The sequence below is a fragment of the Nicotiana tomentosiformis genome, chromosome 6 (assembly GCF_000390325.3).
Source record: "Nicotiana tomentosiformis chromosome 6, ASM39032v3, whole genome shotgun sequence".
In the NCBI taxonomy this organism is placed as follows: domain Eukaryota; kingdom Viridiplantae; phylum Streptophyta; class Magnoliopsida; order Solanales; family Solanaceae; genus Nicotiana; species Nicotiana tomentosiformis.
In genome coordinates, this window is record NC_090817.1 from 119,833,859 (window position 1) to 119,856,303 (window position 22,445).

At 34.1% G+C, this 22,445-nt stretch overlaps 1 protein-coding gene and 1 pseudogene across 1 annotated transcript; both read left to right on the plus strand.

Moving 5' to 3' along the window:
* Nucleotides 1-543: 543 nt before the first annotated feature.
* On the plus strand, nt 544-5,055 carry LOC104086551 (GDSL esterase/lipase At1g29670-like). The gene is made up of 4 exons (XM_009590849.3): nt 544-991; nt 2,959-3,192; nt 3,829-4,081; nt 4,710-5,055. Exons 1-4 carry the CDS (start codon nt 581-583, stop codon nt 4,925-4,927), a joined length of 1,116 nt encoding a protein of 371 aa, XP_009589144.1. The 5' UTR covers nt 544-580; the 3' UTR covers nt 4,928-5,055.
* A 1,661-nt stretch (nt 5,056-6,716) lies between these two features.
* LOC104088394 (mitogen-activated protein kinase kinase kinase 20-like) lies at nt 6,717-20,687 on the plus strand (annotated as a pseudogene).
* Nucleotides 20,688-22,445: the final 1,758 nt, after the last annotated feature.

Sequence of the window (22,445 nt, forward strand, 5' to 3'; positions counted from 1 at the left end):
TTATCTATTTACTAAAGAGGAAAACAAAGAATTTTTTTGGCAAAACAAGACTGATTAGCTTGCTGCCATAACACAATTGACTGAAAAAACTTATACATTTTCAAAAATATAATACCTATCTTAAAATAATTTAGTGTTTTCTCTGTCTTTTTCTATGAATAACTTGTAACACGAGAGTCATCCTACGCTTCTTACACGTTTTTAATAATATTTTAGTATATGATAGTAGTGACTGTTTATAGCCTGTTTGGCCAAACTTTTAAAATCAGCTTACTTTTAGAAGTGTTTTTCTCAAAAGTATTTTCGGTGAAAAACAGTTTATGTTTGACTAATTAATTTGAAAAGGACTCTTGAGTAGCAATTAGTGTTTGACCAAGCTTTTAAAAAGTGTTTTAAATATATTTTTCTCAAAAGTACTAATTTTCTTGTTACTCCTATTTCTTACTCCTCTTTTCATCAATTATTTTTTTTTTCCTTTGTTGACATTCAACAGCATTAAATAACTAGTATATAACAAGACAAGGTACTCTACCGAAGACAACAACCCCAATTATACTTAGCAGAAAAAGAAATTACCAACATGGCTCTAAAGACAAAATCTCCATTTCTTCTTCTTATCTTAAGCTTCTCTTTGTTTTCTCTTCTTTCTACATGCAGCTGTGAGTGCAAATTTACAGCAAATGAGTGTACTAAAGTTCAAGGGATGTTTGTATTTGGAAGCTCTTTAGTTGACAATGGGAATAACAATTTTCTTTTAAACTCATTGGCTAAGGCAAATTACTTGCCTTATGGTATAGATTTTCCTTTATTAGGGCCTTCTGGAAGATTCACAAATGGCAAAAATGTAATTGACATTATTGGAGAACATCTAAAGCTTCCTGTTTATATTCCAAATTTCAATGATCCTGAAACTAAAGGAAGTAAGATTGTTAATGGTGTCAACTTTGCATCTGGAGGTTCTGGCATTCTTGATAATACTGGTGCAGTTGCTGTAAGTAGTTAAATTTTTCTTTTAATTTCTTGTTGCTTGTTTTCAAGAAATAATTAATTAGAGAAAGATAATTATCACCCTCACACGATTTGCCGGTAACGGTTGACTGAGTTGGTTATGTGAGTGATTTCTCGCATGGGAGAGTTAGGATTCATTCGGCTCACCGGTAGCCTCCTCAGTCAGAGCTCGTAGTACCGGGCTTGCCTAGTACGATTTATATCTTTTATGTGATTTGCGAGTTATTACACAGTGAACACAAAGGGGCCGTGGATTTCCCGAGAATTTTTCAAAACAGAAAAAAATCTTTAGACGATTCGAGATTATGACATATGGTAGAGCCAAGCAGGTTTCAACTAATAGTTAACACGCCTTTACCTTATTAATTGCATCTGTATTAATGATTCATCAAAATAATACTAACTCCGGTCTCAAATATGAATTGTTTTTGCAAATTCTTTCCAAAATATTTGATGGTTTAGAGACACAAAGTTTGTTTTTCCTTCAAATTTACCCTTAGTGATCCAATAATTAGTGGAATATTAATTAAATAAAATATTTAAGAGTGAGATGACGGGTAGTTAAACAAGTAATTCTTATGATTAGAGATTATTAAAAGTCTTTTTAAAGGGTTGTACGAATATTTTAAAAGACAGATAATATAATTAATAGGAGACAGTATATTAAGAGAAAAACAACATTTGATACGTAAAAAATAACATACCAAACAAAAGAGGCGGACACACACTATAAGGAGAGGGTTCATCAGCACCCGAAAACTTCGACAAAAGCTCCAGTATACTTGCAAATGTCTTCAAGAAATAGTCAAATATTAGTATAAGCCCCGTACCAATCTTTATGATCAATGATAAATTCACGTCGAATATCATGATGTCCCGCTACCTTGGTATTCTTGGGTCCACCTCTGCCAAACATACTATGCCCTAAACCTACATCCATCAATAATAATCTCATTTTGTTTTTCATATTCACTAGCGCGTTGACAAAAAGCAAGCAACTTGTTAAGAGTAAGGTTTGACTTTCTCTTTTGTTTCTATTAGCAGATAGGGTTTGGAACCAACATAGCAACTGAAAATGACACAATTAAAAGAATTTTCATGAAAAGTTAGAGCATAAATGTGATTATATTAAAAAAAAAAAAAAAGGGGGGGGGGGGGGGGGGGTTATAACCCCTGCATTTGAAACTTTCATCTACTATATATGGTCCCTTAATCTGATACTATGCCCTTTACCCTCTTTCTCCATTTCAATTAGTAATATCCTAATATGTTACCAAAATCCTGACCTCTCACAGTCACATTTTTCTTAAATGTTACCAAATTCTTCGGCTACTATAATTGGGCAAGAATGTGATTGTGAGAGGTTTGCCGTTAAAATAGCACGGGTTAGCCAGTTTTCGGACTGATAATTGAAAAATAGCCAGCGTTTGCAAAGTCATTAAAAAATAGTCACTATTTTGCTGCAACACGGAAAGTTCCAATATAATATACTAGAGATTGAAAAATCTGTATATGATCTTCCCGTATATTATGTTGGAAGTCCAGTATATTATGCTGGAACTTCGGTATATTATGCTGGAAGTACGGTATATTATACTGGAACTCCAGTATATTATGCTGGAATATTTTCTGAATTTCAAACAGTGTTTTCGTTCAGATTTATCTTTACATGAAAAATGGCTAAATTTCGATTACTTTTGAAACTGTGGCTATTTTTCAATTACCAATTTTAAATCTGATTCTTTTTTAATTTCACCCAGGTTTGCCTCGCCGAAAATGAATATTCCCTTTTGGCTTCAATGAGTTTCAGTGATTAAAAAGTTATTTTGAAATTATTTTAAAGGTTGTAATAAAAGAATAATCTGACTCTTTAAATGATAGAACTAATAGTATCATGTAAAATGAGATGAAACGAATACTAATATTTTTCTTCTAAAATTAATTTTTCAGGGGGAGGTGATTAGTTTAAATCAGCAAATCAGGAACTTTGAGAATGTGACATTGCCAGAGTTGGAGCAGCAGCTAGGTTGCAAAAGCAGTGAATCACTGAAGCATTACTTGTTTGTTGTGGGAAGTGGAGGAAATGACTACTCCCTCAACTACTTCCTGGGATTATCAAATAGCAATGTCAGTCTTCAAGATTTCACTGCAAATTTGACCATTACACTCTCTCACCAACTCAAGGTATGCATTTAAAGTATGCTTTCATATTTTTGTCATTTTTATCTCTTTCATGTTCAATGCTTGTTTGATTACCCCTGGGTAGCTTTTTTTAAAATGATTATTTCTCACCCGATATTCGGTATCAGCATTAGGGTTTCGACTAATCTGGACTAAAATATGGTGGATCTTGAATTAAAATTATTGTGACTATAGTAAATGAATAAGTAAAAAAGAGTAATCTGGTGCACAAAGCATTCCGTATTTACACAGGGTTCGGAAAAGGGTCGCACCGTTAAAGATGTGATGTACACAACTTACTCTAATGGAAACATTAGTAGTTGCTTGTACGATTCGAACCCACGACCTATAGCAGAGGCAGATCTAGAATTTGAACTCTATGGGTTTAATTTTTAAGTTTTCAAGCATTGAATCCATTATATTTTTTTAAAGTTATGGGTTCATTTCTACTATTTTTGCAATTTTAATAAAATTTTACATATAAATTTTTACTCTGCGTAGAAAATTATGGGTTCAAATGAACATATTCTTATCACACTACATACGCCCCTAACCTATAGGTCACACGAAAATAACTTTAACGTGCTCCAAGATTCTTGTTCATGACATTATAAGTATTATTTTCATATTTTTTTGCAGAGGTTGTATAATATGGGAGCTAGGAAATTTGTGCTCATGGCATTATATCCCAATGGGTGCAGCCCAATGGCTAGGGCTAGAAATCCCATGACCACTGGCTGCATAGAAAGTCTGAATAGAGCTGCACTTCTCTTCAATGCTAACTTGAGGAGTTTGGTTGATTCCATAAGGCTTCAAATGTCTGGTTCTAAACTTGTCTTTGTCAATGCTTACAAGGTCATTATGGATATCTTACAAAATCCTACTCCTAAAGGTCAGCATTAATTTTCACTCCCTTTCTCTCTTTGTTTTCTAGATTACAATTTTTAAGCTTGAAAATGCCCGTGAGCATAGAACCTATGTTGCTCGTACTCTTTAAAAATGTTGTTGGTTGTGTGTCGGATCCTCCAACCTTAGTGTATTTTTGAAGAATGCGACACGGATGCGGCAGTACTTTTGGAGAATTCGAGTAACAAAGCATAGAATACCATACACACACACAAAAAAAAAGTTTAGATTTTTTTATGATACAGGTAGTTAATAATTTAACTTTTTTTGCATTTATACAAATAGTAGAGTCACAATATTACCATTAAATATTCTACAAAATGAAAGACTTGTAAAGATTTGTAAGACATTTTCACCCCCACTTCCTATGAAGTACATTTCAAATATAAATCAGAGAGGTAGGTACAAGTCAAATTGTGACATAAAATGGCAATAAGATAAGAATATTAAGTGATTTCTTTTAATTTATCCAAACTTTACTGGACATAGCTACCTAATACCTGTATTAGTTGAAGGTAGCAGGTACAACATGAATTTAGTTAAAATACGTGCAAACTGACTTGGACACCACAATTATAAAAAAAACATTATTTTTGTTTAATTTTTATACGTAGGTTTTGGTGATACCAAGAACCCTTGTTGTGAAGTGGGTGGAACTGGAACTTTATGCAAAATGGGAGGAAATGTTTGTTCAAAGAGGAATGCATATGTTTATTTTGATGGCTTGCATCCAACTGAAGCAGTAAACATTGTACTTGCTAATAAGGCTTTTTCTTCCAATCTCAAAGCTGAAGTCTATCCTACAAATGTTAAACTGTTGTCTCAAGTTTAATTAAGACATTGCCCTTTGTCATGTCTAATTTATTTTCTTTGGTGGAATTTACGTGGGTAGATAGGTATTATGCTTGTACTATCTCAATTGCTTTAATATGTGATATGAAGAAATTGGTGTTTATCTTAGTTTAAGAAGTCTATTCATATTTTAATTATTACCAGGAAAAAAATCAGAGAGGAATTGAAATTACTAGACGTCTAGACATACCTTTGAACTTTGAGTTAAGAGTATTTACCTCTAGTAACTAATGTGTAAAAATAGGATTTGGAAAAAAACTATTAGGACCAAAAGTAATTCAAATGTGCAATGAATAAAGGGACTTTTTTCTATATATACAAGATTTTAAACTTATATACCCTGTTTTGTCTAAGTTTTCATTTTTACAGGAAGTAACAAAAAAAAATTTATAAAATATATATAAATCCGGTCAAAATCTACAATTTATCTACAACATAAATACACATTTTTTGTACAGAATCCGGTCAAAAACTATAATTTACATACAATTTATATACAACTTATATACAATTATGTAAGTTGTAGATATTTTGTATACCGTTTCTACATTCGAAATACAAAATATATACCATTTGTTCAAGTCTTCTTTTTTGAGTTTCAATCTGAAATTTCAACCAAAACCACCTCGAATCTTCACCAAATTATCTCAAATTTGAGATATAAACTCCAACGGATATTCCCAATCATTTGCAACAATACCTAATCCAAACAAAAAAAAATCCATAAAATTTCATTTTCGAATCCAAAGTTTTGAAGCTTTTAAATGGCTGTCAATGAAGTTTTTAATGGATTCATATAGTTTCTAATTCAATCTACTCGCTTCTAATTGATACTATTTTGTTTATTGATTCCAAAAAGCTAAAAGAATGGTAACTAAGATGATTCTCTTCATCAGAGCTAATTTCTTTCTTATTTATTCCTCGTTTTCATAGGATCTGAAGCAAGAACTTTGCTAGGTACTAATCTTCTCTCTTTTTTTCACTTAACATCAGTATCATTTCTTCAGTTAATCTACACGAAGATATTAATATTACTATATAAGAATACGGATAGAGAGTGAGCGAGAAAGAGACAGAAAGAGAGATCGAAGAGAGAGAGAGAGAGCGAAGAGGGAATTTCCTATTCAATTTCTAATATAATGGGATACTCATTAATACTAATTTGTATATAATTGGTAAATTGTATATCAACTTGTAATTAAGTTAAAACATAAACAATGAGGATAAATAAATTTCTAATGTAGTACATATAGGTAAAAATCTCATGAATAAAAAGTGTAAAGTTCGGAGGTCCCAATATATTATGCCCAATTGGAAAGAAGAAATTAAGTTTCCTAACAATATTAGTCTCAAATGAGGAAGCGTATTAACATTTTAATTGATTTTGTGCGTACACACGCAAAAAAAAAGAAGATGCATATCTTGAGGTAAAATAGAACACTAAATTGTATTTCATAATCTCAGTTTATATGAATCTTTTCGCTTTTCGAAATTCAAAACTATGTAAACTTTGACCAATATTTTGAAATATATTTTTTCATCATATTGATATGAGAAGAATTGTAACTTATATTATTTCGGTATAATTTTTGGATATCTAAATTTTAACTTTAAAATATTGAGTTAATCTAATTCAATTAATTAGCTTCAAAGATTAACCAAATTGAATCTCTAAAAATAAAAAAGTTCTCATAAACCGAAACGAAAAGAAAAATTCGAAGCAATAGGTAATTCACTGCTAAAAAATTATTATCTAAAAGAAATATCTGAAATAAATGTTAAGATATATTAGCAATTACTAAATAATTTTCTCAAATCTAATAAAGTATATGTTTTACACTTGCGCCTAAAGTTAACTGTTCAGAATACTAAAAGAAATGTCGGAAATAACTAATTAAGTTTCCTAATAATATTAGTTTCCCTTTTTTCACAAGGAAAACAAATAATGTACTCCAGATTTGAATAGGAGAGGAGACGGAATGGAATTAAAACACGGAATAGGGTAAACAAAATAGGAAACAAAGTTTTTAAGTAACCAAAATACTTACAACAAATGCGTACACTAGGCAGCAGATTATCTGAGAGAAATTGCAGCAGCACAACCTAGTTGGTTCTAATGGCGGAAGAAGTAGAAGTACTAGAAGTTATGTGGAAGAGAGGGCGAACGTTGGGGAAAGGAGGATTTGGTTTTGTTTCCTTAGCTTCCACTGATAATACTGATAACAATGGTACTGTTGATCACCGTCGAATTCCATCACTGATTGCGGTAAAGTCTTGCATGTTGAGTCGATCTCACAGTCACTTCAAGATGAAAGGGAATTCCTTCGGATGTTTGAAAACTCTCCTTATGTTATTCCATGTTTTGGTGTTAAAGTCACGTTAGAAGACGGTGTACTCCTCTACAACTTATTGTTAGAAAAAATACGCCTCCGGTGGAAGTTTGGCTGATCGCTTGAATTGTTATGGGAAAGGAATGCCGGAGATTGAAGTTAAAAAACACACCAAAGACGTCGTTTTAGGGCCCAGTCGCATTCACGGCGCGGGTCCCTATTTTGATATTCTCACCTCACTACAATATTGTTCAATCGCTATTTTTCTCACAGCTTATTTTCTTATACTTTGTCTGTGAAACCTCACTATTTCTTTCTCTCTTTGTTAGCGTGCAAAAATGAGAGCTGAAGCTCTCCTTTTATAGCGGAAGAAGCTCTCATTTTATAGCGGAAGTCTTACTCTCTAAACCTACTATATTTGACAATTTGCACACACTTTTCCTTCTTTTTCTTCAATGTTGACAATTCAACAAAGTTGGCTACCAAACCAAAGAAATTCAACAAAGTTGGCTACCAAACCAAAGAAATTCTCAGCCAAATATTTTTCTTAGGAACATGCCTATTACTTTGGCTTTTGAATGAGATAGACCCCAGCAATCTCCCCCTCCAGTCTCATTCATCTAGAAGAGGTAGCACTGTCTTCTAGTTTGAGTGCATGCTGACAAGTTCTTTACATAGCTCGAACTTATCTTTTGGTACCACCTTGGTCGACATATCAGCAGGATTTTCACTCGTGTGAATTTTTTTTACCTGTAAAGATTCGTTCTCCACCTGCTCACGAATCCAATGATATCTCACATCTATATGATTTGTGAAGAGTTTTACAAATCCTTTTTTTATACAAAACGTGTTTGTGTGTATATGTGTTATCAAATAGCAACTTATTGCAAATCCGTTGGCTTTAAATTTCGAATTGGTCTCTAATCATAATATGTAATGATTTTTGTAGTAAACTATTACCTATGAAGTACATTTCAAATATAAATCAGAGAGGTAGGTACAAGTCAAATTGTGACATAAAATGGCAATAAGATAAGAATATTAAGTGATTTCTTTTAATTTATCCAAACTTTACTGGACATAGCTACCTAATACCTGTATTAGTTGAAGGTAGCAGGTACAACGTGAATTTAGTTAAAATACGTGCAAACTGACTTGGACACCATAATTATAAAAAAAATATTATTTTTGTTTAATTTTTATACGTAGGTTTTGGTGATACCAAGAACCCTTGTTGTGAAGTGGGTGGAACTGGAACTTTATGCAAAATGGGAGGAAATGTTTGTTCAAAGAGGAATGCATATGTTTATTTTGATGGCTTGCATCCAACTGAAGCAGTAAACATTGTGCTTGCTAATAAGGCTTTTTCTTCCAATCTCAAAGCTGAAGTCTATCCTACAAATGTTAAACTGTTGTCTCAAGTTTAATTAAGACATTGCCCTTTGTCATGTCTAATTTATTTTTTTTGGTGGAATTTACGTGGGTAGATAGGTATTATGCTTGTACTATCTCAATTGCTTTAATATGTGATATGAAGAAATTGGTGTTTATCTTAGTTTATGAAGTCTATTCATATTTTAATTATTACCAGGAAAAAAATCAGAGAGGAATTGAAATTACTAGACATCTAGACAGACCTTTGAACTTTGAGTTAAGAGTATTTACCTCTAGTAACTAATGTGTAAAAATAGGATTTGGAAAAAACTATTAGGACCAAAAGTTATTCAAATGTGTAATGAATAAAGGGACTTTTTTCTATATATACAAGATTTTAAACTTATATACCCTGTTTTGTCTAAGTTTTCATTTTTATAGGAAGTAACAAATTTTTTTTTACAAAATATATATAAATTCGGTCAAAATCTACAATTTATCTACAACATAAATACACATTTTTTGTACAGAATCCGGTCAAAAACTATAATTTACATACAATTTATATACAACTTATATACAATTATATAAGTTGTAGATATTTTGTATACCGTTTCTACATTCGAAATACAAAATATATACCATTTGTTCAAGTCTTCTTTTTTGAGTTTCAATCTGAAATTTCAACCAAAACCACCTCGAATCTTTACCAAATTATCTCAAATTTGAGATATAAACTCCAACGGATATTCCCAATCATTTGCAATAATACCCAATCCAAACAAAAAAAAATCCATAAAATTTCATTTTCGAATCCAAAGTTTTGAAGCTTTTAAATGGCTGTCAATGAAGTTTTTAATGGATTCATATAGTTTCTAATTCAATCTACTCGCTTCTAATTGATACTATTTTGTTTATTGATTCCAAAAAGCTAAAAGAATGGTAACTAAGATGATTCTCTTCATCAGAGCTAATTTCTTTCTTATTTATTCCTCGTTTTCATAGGATCTGAAGCAAGAACTTTGCTAGGTACTAATCTTCTCTCTTTTTTTCACTTAACATCAGTATCATTTCTTCAGTTAATCTACACGAAGATATTAATATAACTATATAAGAATACGGATAGAGAGTGAGCGAGAAAGAGACAGAAAGAGAGATCGAAGAGAGAGAGAGAGCGAAGAGGGAATTTCCTATTCAATTTCTAATATAATGGGATACTCATTAATACTAATTTGTATATAATTGATAAATTGTATATCAACTTGTAATTAAGTTAAAACATAAACAATGAGGATAAATAAATTTCTAATGTAGTACATATAGGTAAAAATCTCATGAATAAAAAGTGTAAAGTTCGGAGGTCCCAATATATTATGCCCAATTGGAAAGAAGAAATTAAGTTTCCTAACAATATTAGTCTCAAATGAGGAAGCGTATTAACATTTTAATTGATTTTGTGCGTACACACGCAAAAAAAAAGAAGAAGATGCATATCTTGAGGTAAAATAGAACACTAAATTGTATTTCATAATCTCAGTTTATATGAATTTTTTCGCTTTTCGAAATTCAAAACTATGTAAACTTTGACCAACATTTTGAAATATATTTTTTCATCATATTGATATGAGAAGAATTGTAACTTATATTATTTCGGTATAATTTTTGGATATCTAAATTTTAACTTTAAAATATTGAGTTAATCTAATTCAATTAATTAGCTTCAAAGATTAATCAAATTGAATCTCTAAAAATAAAAAAGTTCTCATAAACCGAAACGAAAAGAAAAATTCGAAGCAATAGGTAATTCACTGCTAAAAAATTATTATCTAAAAGAAATATCTGAAATAAATGTTAAGATATATTAGCAATTACTAAATAATTTTCTCAAATCTAATAAAGTATATGTTTTACACTTGCGCCCAAAGTTAACTGTTCAGAATACTAAAAGAAATGTCGGAAATAACTAATTAAGTTTCCTAATAATATTAGTTTCCCTTTTTTCACAAGGAAAACAAATAATGTACTCCAGATTTGAATAGGAGAGGAGACGGAATGGAATTAAAACACGGAATAGGGTAAACAAAATAGGAAACAAAGTTTTTAAGTAACCAAAATACTTACAACAAGTGCGTATACTAGGCAGCAGATTATCTGAGAGAAATTGCAGCAGCACAACCTAGTTGGTTCTAATGGCGGAAGAAGTAGAAGTACTAGAAGTTATGTGGAAGAGAGGGCGAACGTTGGGGAAAGGAGGATTTGGTTTTGTTTCCTTAGCTTCCACTGATAATACTGATAACAATGGTACTGTTGATCACCGTCGAATTTCATCACTGATTGCGGTAAAGTCTTGCATGTTGAGTCGATCTCACAGTCACTTCAAGATGAAAGGGAATTCCTTCGGATGTTTGAAAACTCTCCTTATGTTATTCCATGTTTTGGTGTTAAAGTCACGTTAGAAGACGGTGTACTCCTCTACAACTTATTGTTAGAAAAAATACGCCTCCGGTGGAAGTTTGGCTGATCGCTTGAATTGTTATGGGAAAGGAATGCCGGAGATTGAAGTTAAAAAACACACCAAAGACGTCGTTTTAGGGCCCAGTCGCATTCACGGCGCGGGTCCCTATTTTGATATTCTCACCTCACTACAATATTGTTCAATCGCTATTTTTCTCACAACTTATTTTCTTATACTTTGTCTGTGAAACCTCACTCTTTCTTTCTCTCTTTGTTAGTGTGCAAAAATGAGAGCTGAAGCTCTCCTTTTATAGCAGAAGAAGCTCTCATTTTATAGCGGAAGTCTTACTCTCTAAACCTACTATATTTGACAATTTGCACACACTTTTCCTTCTTTTTCTTCAATGTTGACAATTCAACAAAGTTGGCTACCAAACCAAAGAAATTCAACAAAGTTGGCTACCAAACCAAAGAAATTCTCAGCCAAATATTTTTCTTAGGAACATGCCTATTACTTTGGCTTTTGAATGAGATAGACCCCATCAATCTCCCCCTCCAGTCTCATTCATCTAGAAGAGGTAGTACTGTCTTCTAGTTTGAGTGCATGCTGACAAGTTCTTTACATAGCTCGAACTTATCTTTTGGTACCACCTTGGTCGACATATCAGCAGGATTTTCACTCGTGTGAATTTTTTTTTACCTGTAAAGATTCGTTCTCCACCTGCTCACGAATCCAATGATATCTCACATCTATATGATTTGTGAAGAGTTTTACAAATCCTTTTTTTATACAAAACGTGTTTGTGTGTATATGTGTTATCAAATAGCAACTTATTGCAAATCCGTTGGCTTTAAATTTCGAATTGGTCTCTAATCATAATATGTAATGATTTTTGTAGTAAACTATTACCTATGAAGTACATTTCAAATATAAATCAGAGAGGTAGGTACAAGTCAAATTGTGACATAAAATGGCAATAAGATAAGAATATTAAGTGATTTCTTTTAATTTATCCAAACTTTACTGGACATAGCTACCTAATATCTGTATTAGTTGAAGGTAGCAGGTACAACGTGAATTTAGTTAAAATACGTGCAAACTGACTTGGACACCATAATTATAAAAAAAATATTATTTTTATTTAATTTTTATACGTAGGTTTTGGTGATACCAAGAACCCTTGTTGTGAAGTGGGTGGAACTGGAACTTTATACAAAATGGGAGGAAATGTTTGTTCAAAGAGGAATGCATATGTTTATTTTGATGGCTTGTATCCAACTGAAGCAGTAAACATTGTGCTTGCTAATAAGGCTTTTTCTTCCAATCTCAAAGCTGAAGTCTATCCTACAAATGTTAAACTGTTGTCTCAAGTTTAATTAAGACATTGCCCTTTGTCATGTCTAATTTATTTTCTTTGGTGGAATTTACATGGGTAGATAGGTATTATGCTTGTACTATCTCAATTGCTTTAATATGTGATATGAAGAAATTGGTGTTTATCTTAGTTTAAGAAGTCTATTCATATTTTAATTATTACCAGGAAAAAAATCAGAGAGGAATTGAAATTACTAGACGTCTAGACAGACCTTTGAACTTTGAGTTAAGAGTATTTACCTCTAGTAACTAATGTGTAAAAATAGGATTTGGAAAAAAACTATTAGGACCAAAAGTAATTCAAATGTGTAATGAATAAAGGGACTTTTTTCTATATATACAAGATTTTAAACTTATATACCCTGTTTTGTCTAAGTTTTTATTTTTACAGGAAGTAACAAATTTTTTTTTACAAAATATATATAAATTCGGTCAAAATCTACAATTTATCTACAACATAAATACACATTTTTTGTACAGAATCCGGTCAAAAATTATAATTTACATACAATTTATATACAACTTATATACAATTATGTAAGTTGTAGATATTTTGTATACCGTTTCTACATTCGAAATACAAAATATATACCATTTGTTCAAGTCTTTTTTTTGAGTTTCAATCTGAAATTTCAACCAAAACCACCTCGAATCTTCACCAAATTATCTCAAATTTGAGATATAAACTCCAACGGATATTCCCAATCATTTGCAACAATACCCAATCCAAACAAAAAAAAAATCCATAAAATTTCATTTTCGAATCCAAAGTTTTGAAGCTTTTAAATGGCTGTCAATGAAGTTTTTAATGGATTCATATAGTTTCTAATTCAATCTACTCGCTTCTAATTGATACTATTTTGTTTATTGATTCCAAAAAGCTAAAAGAATGGTAACTAAGATGATTCTCTTCATCAGAGCTAATTTCTTTCTTATTTATTCCTCGTTTTCATAGGATCTGAAGCAAGAACTTTGCTAGGTACTAATCTTCTCTCTTTTTTTCACTTAACATCAGTATCATTTCTTCAGTTAATCTACACAAAGATATTAATATAACTATATAAGAATACGGATTGAGAGTGAGCGAGAAAGAGACAGAAAGAGAGATCGAAGAGAGAGAGAGAGCGAAGAGGGAATTTCCTATTCAATTTCTAATATAATGGGATACTCATTAATACTAATTTGTATATAATTGGTAAATTGTATATCAACTTGTAATTAAGTTAAAACATAAACAATGAGGATAAATAAATTTCTAATGTAGTACATATAGGTAAAAATCTCATGAATAAAAAGTGTAAAGTTCGGAGGTCCCAATATATTATGCCCAATTGGAAAGAAGAAATTAAGTTTCCTAACAATATTAGTCTCAAATGAGGAAGCGTATTAACATTTTAATTGATTTTGTGCGTACACACGCAAAAAAAAAGAAGATGCATATCTTGAGGTAAAATAGAACACTAAATTGTATTTCATAATCTCAGTTTATATGAATCTTTTCGCTTTTCGAAATTCAAAACTATGTAAACTTTGACCAACATTTTGAAATATATTTTTTCATCATATTGATATGAGAAGAATTGTAACTTATATTATTTCGGTATAATTTTTGGATATCTAAATTTTAACTTTAAAATATTGAGTTAATCTAATTCAATTAATTAGCTTCAAAGATTAATCAAATTGAATCTCTAAAAATAAAAAAGTTCTCATAAACTGAAACGAAAAGAAAAATTCGAAGCAATAGGTAATTCACTGCTAAAAAATTATTATCTAAAAGAAATATCTGAAATAAATGTTAAGATATATTAGCAATTACTAATTAATTTTCTCAAATCTAATAAAGTATATGTTTTACACTTGCGCCCAAAGTTAACTGTTCAGAATACTAAAAGAAATGTCGAAAACAACTAATTAAGTTTTCTAATAATATTAGTTTCCCTTTTTTCACAAGGAAAACAAATAATGTACTCCAGATTTGAATAGGAGAGGAAACGGAATGGAATTAAAACACGGAATAGGGTAAACAAAATAGGAAATAAAGTTTTTAAGTAACCAAAATACTTACAACAAGTGCGTACACTAGGCAGCAGATTATCTGAGAGAAATTGCAGCAGCACAACCTAGTTGGTTCTAATGGCGGAAGAAGTAGAAGTACTAGAAGTTGTGTGGAAGAGAGGGCGAACGTTGGGGAAAGGAGGATTTGGTTTTGTTTCCTTAGCTTCCACTAATAATACTGATAATAATGGTACTGTTGATCACCGTCGAATTCCATCACTGATTGCGGTAAAGTCTTGCATGTTGAGTCGATCTCACAGTCACTTCAAGATGAAAGGGAATTCCTTCGGATGTTTGAAAACTCTCCTTATGTTATTCCATGTTTTGGTGTTAAAGTCACGTTAGAAGACGGTGTACTCCTCTACAACTTATTGTTAGAAAAAATACGCCTCCGGTGGAAGTTTGGCTGATCGCTTGAATTGTTATGGGAAAGGAATGCCGGAGATTGAAGTTAAAAAACACACCAAAGACGTCGTTTTAGGGCCCAGTCGCATTCACGGCGCGGGTCCCTATTTTGATATTCTCACCTCACTACAATATTGTTCAATCGCTATTTTTCTCACAGCTTATTTTCTTATACTTTGTCTGTGAAACCTCACTCTTTCTTTCTCTCTTTGTTAGTGTGCAAAAATGAGAGCTGAAGCTCTCCTTTTATAGCGGAAGAAGCTCTCATTTTATAGCGGAAGTCTTACTCTCTAAACCTACTATATTTGACAATTTGCACACACTTTTCCTTCTTTTTCTTCAATGTTGACAATTCAACAAAGTTGGCTACCAAACCAAAGAAATTCAACAAAGTTGGCTACCAAACCAAAGAAATTCTCAGCCAAATATTTTTCTTAGGAACATGCCTATTACTTTGGCTTTTGAATGAGATAGACCTCATCAATCTCCCCCTCCAGTCTCATTCATCTAGAAGAGGTAGTACTGTCTTCTAGTTTGAGTGCATGCTGACAAGTTCTTTACATAGCTCGAACTTATCTTTTGGTACCACCTTGGTCGACATATCAGCAGGATTTTCACTCGTGTGAATTTTTTTTACCTGTAAAGATTCGTTCTCCACCTGCTCACGAATCCAATGATATCTCACATCTATATACTTTGTTCTTGCATGGTACATGGAGTTCTTGCTCAAGTCTATTGCACTTTGATTGTCACAATAGATGACATACTCTTTTTGATGCAATTCCAGCTCTTGAAGAAATTGCTTGAGCCATACCATCTCCTTGCCAGCTTTTGTAGCTGCAATGTACTGTGCTTCAGTTGTTGAAAGTGCAACACTTCTGCAATTTAGACTGCCATGATATAGCTCCCCCTGAAAAAGTAAATAGATACTCAGTAGTGAATTTTCTATTATTAGTATCACCGGCCATATCCGCATCCATGTATCCCTTCAAGATTGGATCAGATCCTCCAAAACACAAGCAATCTCTTACAGTACCTCTTAGGTACCTAAGTATCCACATGACTGCTTCCCAATGTTCCTTTCCAGGATTTCAAGGAATCTGCTAACACCACCAACTGCATGAGCAATATCAGGTCTGGTGCATACCATTGCATACATCAAGCTTCCGACCGCTGAAGAATAGGGAACTCTAGCTATATATGTTCCCTTTCCCCTCCACTATTGTAAGAGACATCTTCTTGCTCAACTTTAGATGACTATCAAGAGGTGTGCTGGCTGGCTTAGCATTCTTCATGTTGAAGCGTTCCAGTACACGCTCAATGTACTTCTCTTGAGACAGCCACAACTTTCTGCTTATTCGCTCTCGAACTATCTTCATACCTAGAATTTGTTGTGCTGGGCCCATGTCCTTCATATCAAATGACTTGGACAAATCTCCCTTCAACTTTGCGATCAACCCCTTGTCTTTTCCTACAATTAACATGTCATCTACATACAACAATAATATAATAAAGTTATTCTCAGAAAATCTTTTGAAGTATACATATGGATCAGAATAGGTCTTTATGTACGTTTGACTTTTCATGAATGAGTCAAACTTCATGTACCACTGCCTTGATGCCTGCTTCAATCCGTAAAGACTCTTATTCAATTTGCACACCATGTGTTTCTTTCCAGCTACTTTAAATCCTTCTAGCTACTCCATATAAATCTCCTCTTCCAAATCTCCATGAAGAAATGTAATTTTCATATCCAACTGCTCCACTTCAAGATCTAGGCTAGCTGCTAAGCTCAAAATTGTTCGAATAGAAGTCATTTTGACAACATATGAGAAAATTTCGTCAAAATCAATACCTTTTTTTTTTCTTTCTGTTCGAAGCCTTTAACCACCAATCGAGCTTTGTATCTGACCAACTTGCCATTTCCATCTTTCTTGAGTTTAAAGACACACTTATATTTGAGTGATCTTTTACCCTTTGGAAGTTCAACCAGCTTGTACGTGTCATATTTCTGTAGAGATTCCATCTCTTCTTGCATGGATTTCATCCACTGGTTCTTTTTTGTATAGGACAACACCTCTTTAAGACTTTCTGGCTCCCCCTCATTACTGATGAGGACATACTCTGTGGCAGGGTACCTGCATGACTCTACCATTGGCCTTTCTAATCTCCTCAAAGGATGAGGTTGTTCTTCTCCCTGAGTGGGGTGCTGCACTTGCTCGACATCATCATCAAGTTGCTCCCCCTGCTCAATAACATTACCAGGTTGCTCCCCTTGCTCGGCAACCTTGTCGGTCCAACTTTTTGCACTTGTGGGATTGTTAGAAGTAGAAGCAATAGTAACAAGGTTAGGAATTATACCATTATTGGCCTTCTCTTGCATATCATCAGCAGTTCCAACTTCACTTTCTCGGAAGACTACATCTCTGCTTCTGATGACCTTCTTCTTTACAGGATCCCACAATCTGTATCTCAACTCTTCATCTCCATATTTGATGAATATGCAAGGTACAGATTTATCATCCAGCTTTGTTCGCTGCTCCTTTGGTACATGTGCAAAAGCTCTGCAACCGAACACCTTCAGATGCGAGAAGGACACCTCCTTGTTGGTCCAAACTCTCTCTGGGATGTCAAATGCCAACGAAACTGATGGACTCCTATTGATCAGGTAATAGGTTGTCTGAACTACTTCACCCCAGAATGACTTAGGCAGTTTAGCCCTTCTGAGCATGCTTCTCACCTTCTCCACAATGGTGCAGTTCATCCTTTCGGCTACACTATTGTGTTGTGGGGTTCCAGGAACTGTCTTTTCATGTCTGATCCCACGGCTCGAATAATACTCTTCGAATTCCCTTGAAGTGTACTCACCTCCATTGTCACTTCGGAGACGCTTTAGCTTTTGGCATGTCTCCCTTTCCACCATAGCACGAAACTTCTGAAAAATTTGAAACACCTGATCTTTGGTTTTAAAAATATAAACCCATAATTTTTGTGAAGCATCATCAATAAAAGTAATAAAATATTTGTTACTGCCCATCGATTTAATTTTGTTGGACCACAAACATCAGAATATACCAAATCAAGTATATTCAATTTTCTTTCAAACGATGTCTGAAAAGAGATTCTATGCTGCTTACCAAATAAACAGTAGTCACAAGGTTTTACTGTTGTTCCTTTGGAATAAGAAATGAGTGATTTCCTGGCAAGAATATGCAATCCCTTCTCGCTCGTATGACTCATTCTTTTGTGCCATAAATCTGCATAAATCTTATCTTGTGTCGCGTTCAATTCACCTTGGCATATTTTTGCATTTGTCCTGTACAACGTGCCACGAGCAACCCTCTTTTCAATCACCAATGATCCCTTGGTGAGTTTCCACTTTTGATTTGCAAAATAGTTCTCGTATCCATCTCGGTCTAAAGCAATTCCCGAGATCAAGTTCATCCACAAATCAGGTACATGTCGCACGTCCTTTAGAATCAATGTGCATCCGACATTTGTCTTGATACAAATGTCACCAATCCCTGCAATCTTTGAGTAACTTGTGTTACCCATTCTCACAGTGCTGAAATCACATGCTACATATCCACAAAAAAGATCTCTTACCGGTGTGGCATGGTAAGATGTTGTCGTATCAACCACCCATTCTGACTCTGGACCTGATAAGTGCATGCATTCCTCTTCATCGTTTATGAAGAGGACAATATTATCATTGTTTTGCACCATGGCGACTGTGTTGTCATCATTCTTCTGGCCACTAGTTTCACTTTTGCCCTTCCTTGGATTTGGGCAATCTCTTTTGAAGTGACCTGGTTGATCCATATTGTAGCAATTTCTAGCTTTTGATTTGGATCGGTTCTTAGACTTCCTACGAGCTCCATTGAATAGAGTATGTTCTTGATTTTCAGGCTTCTTTTTGATCTTCTCATTGAATAGAAGAGCCGATGTGACATTTTTCAACTCAATGGTAGTCTTACCGTGCAAGATGGTTATTGCCAGATTATCGTACGAAGATGGCAACGAGTTCAATAGCAAGATGGCTTTATCTTCCTCCTCGATTTTCACTCCTAGATTGGCGAGTTGTGTGATTAGTCCGTTAAACACATTTCAATGTGACAAAAAATTCATACCTTCACCCATATGTAGGGTGTATAGTTGCTTCTTTACGTATAATTTATTTGTCAGCATTTTGGACATGTATAGGCTTTCCAACCTCGTACAGATTCCACGTGCGGTGTCTTCATCAATGATGTTATTTACCACATCATCTGATAAGTGCAACCAGATTGCACTAGCAGCCCTTTCATCCAAGTCAGTCTAATCCTCAGCTTTCATGGTATCAGGTTTTTTGGCATCAACATCTAGTACCTTGTGTAATCCTTGTTCGATGAGTAGATCTCTCATCCTTCTTTGCCATGTTGAGAAACCGTTATCTCCGTTGAATTTTGCTACCTCGTACTTTACTCCAGACATTTATTTTCCACCGAGTATAGTACTACCGACAGTGAATAGTACTTCTATCAACGAGCAGAATCTGTGCTCTGATACTAGTTATTGGGAATAAACCCCCTATAAAAATAATATTCACAGTAATAAAAGCGGAATAATAACGCAGCACCGAGATACGGTAATTAACAAAAATAAAAGAGTGACACTGATACCAATATTTTTATGTGAAAAACCCTTTTGAATAAGGAAAAAACCACGGCCCCGAGACGAGCAACTGATATCGCTACAGCAAGAAATTTTACACTTTGTAGATCCAAGTAAAATACTCCAAAGATCACTACAACACTCAAAAGAAATAACCCCTTTTTGATATTTCCACCTCACTACAATATCGCTTACTCTCTATTTTTCTCACAAACTATTTTCTTATACCTTGTCTGTGAAATCTCACTCTTTCTTTCTCTCTTTGTTGGTATGTAGAAATAAGAGTTGAAGCTCTCCTTTTATAGCCGAAGCCTCACTCTCTTAATCCTACTATATTTGACAATTTGCACAACACTTTTTCTTCTTTTTCTTCAATGTTGACAATTCAACAAAGTTGGCTACCAAACCAAAGAAATTCTCAGCCAAATATTTTCCTTAGGCACATGCCTATTACTTTGGTTTTTGAATGAGATGGACCCCATCATCATTCACTGCGATATAAAGCCTCACAACATCCTACTTGTTACTCCTACTGATGATATAACAGAGATTGCCAAGATCACTGATTTCGGGCCCGCTATGACTTTGGAACAGAGTTGGACACAAAAACAGGGATTGAGAGGAACTAAAAGGTACATGGCACCTGAATCCATGCTTAAGCAGGAGTACGGTCCTGAGGCTGACATCTAGGCTCTTGGTGGTACGGTGTACGAGTTGATAACTGGGAAACCCCTCTGGGATCATCCAATCCTGATTCTAAGACTGATGATGTGTTACGCCGGATTGGGTTTGAGGAACCAAATTTTGAGAATGCAAAACTGTGAGCAGAGGTAAAACAATTTGTGAGAAGTTGTCTAGTCAAGAATTCGGGCTCGCGTTGGACGGCCGACATGCTGTTGAATCATTCTTTTTTGAAATTAGCCAAAAATATCCAGCCCGCAACAAAGACGAGGAAGAAGCAAAGTGGTTACTTGTCCCTTTTACGCACACCCCATCGAAAGACAACATTCAAGACATAGCCACACATTCGGGATTTGATTATAATAACATTGATGCAGAGTTTGAAGAAACTAGAGACTGGAACTCGATGAACATTGCAGGTACCCGACAATATTAGATAGATTGATTATAGAACATTGGTTTGTAATATATGTAAATTCAGAACTACGTGCGGGCTTGATCCCCTCTTAAGGATTTGTTCGTGGGGGTACATAGGCAGCCTGTGACCGAGATGAAAAAAATATTGTTTATGTTTATGGTTTACTAACACTCCTTACAAAGATAGGCGACTTGTTGTATGTTTTTTTGGCCATTGATGACTAGCATCAACTTTGTGACAGTAGCAAACCTGTTATTGTATGTGAAAGAAAGAAAAGTAAACAAAACAAAAGAAAGAAAAGTCAAAAAGAGATGAACTTATGATGTAAGCGCTCGCATCGGCATTCTTATGATGTATGCGCTTACATCGACATTCGTATGATGTAAGCGCTTACATCGACATTCGTATGATGTAAGCGCTTATGTCGCCAGGGCATTCAAATGCCTATAAAAGGGGTATGCATTTTCATTTGCAGATCATCCCTCAACTTCTTCTTTCTCTCTTCAATTAATAAAGAGTTATTCTTTGTCTGGTCGTGGAGTAGGCAAAAATTGCCGAACCACGTAAATCTTCTCTTGTCTTGTCTTGTCTTGCGCAATTTATTGCTTCTCTTTCAAATATTTTTTCCCTTTTATTAGCCTGACACGCTTCCCAACAACTGGTATCAGAGCACAGACAGTGTAATTCTGGTAGAAAAGTACGGTATTAGTGCAGGTACTATTCACAAGAATAGTGCGACACTATTGATCGTCGTTACTATTCATAGACACTATTCACATAAATGTTTTTGTAAAAAATGGCATCGGAAGAAGGGAAGGTTAATATTGACAAGTTCAATGGCAAAGATTTTGAATTCCGGAAAATGCAAGTAGAGGATTATTTGTACCAGAAAAAATTACACTTACCTCTGACCGAGGTAAAACCAGAGAATATGGCCAAAGCGGATTGGGATCTATTAGATCGCCAAGCTCTTGGTGTGATTCATTTGACCCTAACACGAAATGTGGCATTTAACATCATTAATGAGAATACCACTGCAGGCCTGATGAAGGCGTTATCAAATATGTACGAGAAGCCATCTGCTTCAAATAAAGTCTATTTGATGCGTCAATTGTTCAACTTAAAGATGACAGAAGGTGGATCTGTTACGGAACATATCAATGAGTTTAATGTAATATTAACTCAGTTGAGTTCTGTTAATATAACATTCAATGAAAAAGTCAGGGCTTTGATTCTACTATCATCTCTACCGGAGGGTTGGTCTGCAACAGTAACTGCGGTTAGCAGTTCATCGGGAAGTACCAAACTCAAATTGGATGATATTAGAGACTTGGTTACAAGTGATTCCCCAGGATCTGCTTTTAATACCGAAAACAGGGGGAGAAGCAACAAAAGAGGACAAAGTCATAGTCGTGGCAGATCAAAGTCAAGGAGAAAAGGGCAATTCAAAAATAGCAAAGACAGTATGTGTTGGAATTGCAATAAAAAGGGTCACTACATTAGTTAGTGTGGAGAGTCAAAGAAGAAGAAGAAGAACGATCAATACAAGGATGATAATTCAGTAAATGCAATTGCTGAACAAGTCGGTGATGCACTAATTTGTTATGCAGACAGTCCAGTCGAATCTTGAATTCTGGACTCAGGTGCATCCTTTCACTCTACATCATGCAAAGAATTATTGCATAATTATATTGTTGGAAAATTTAGGAAGGTCTATCTAGAAGACGGCAAACCTCTGGACATTGTCCGG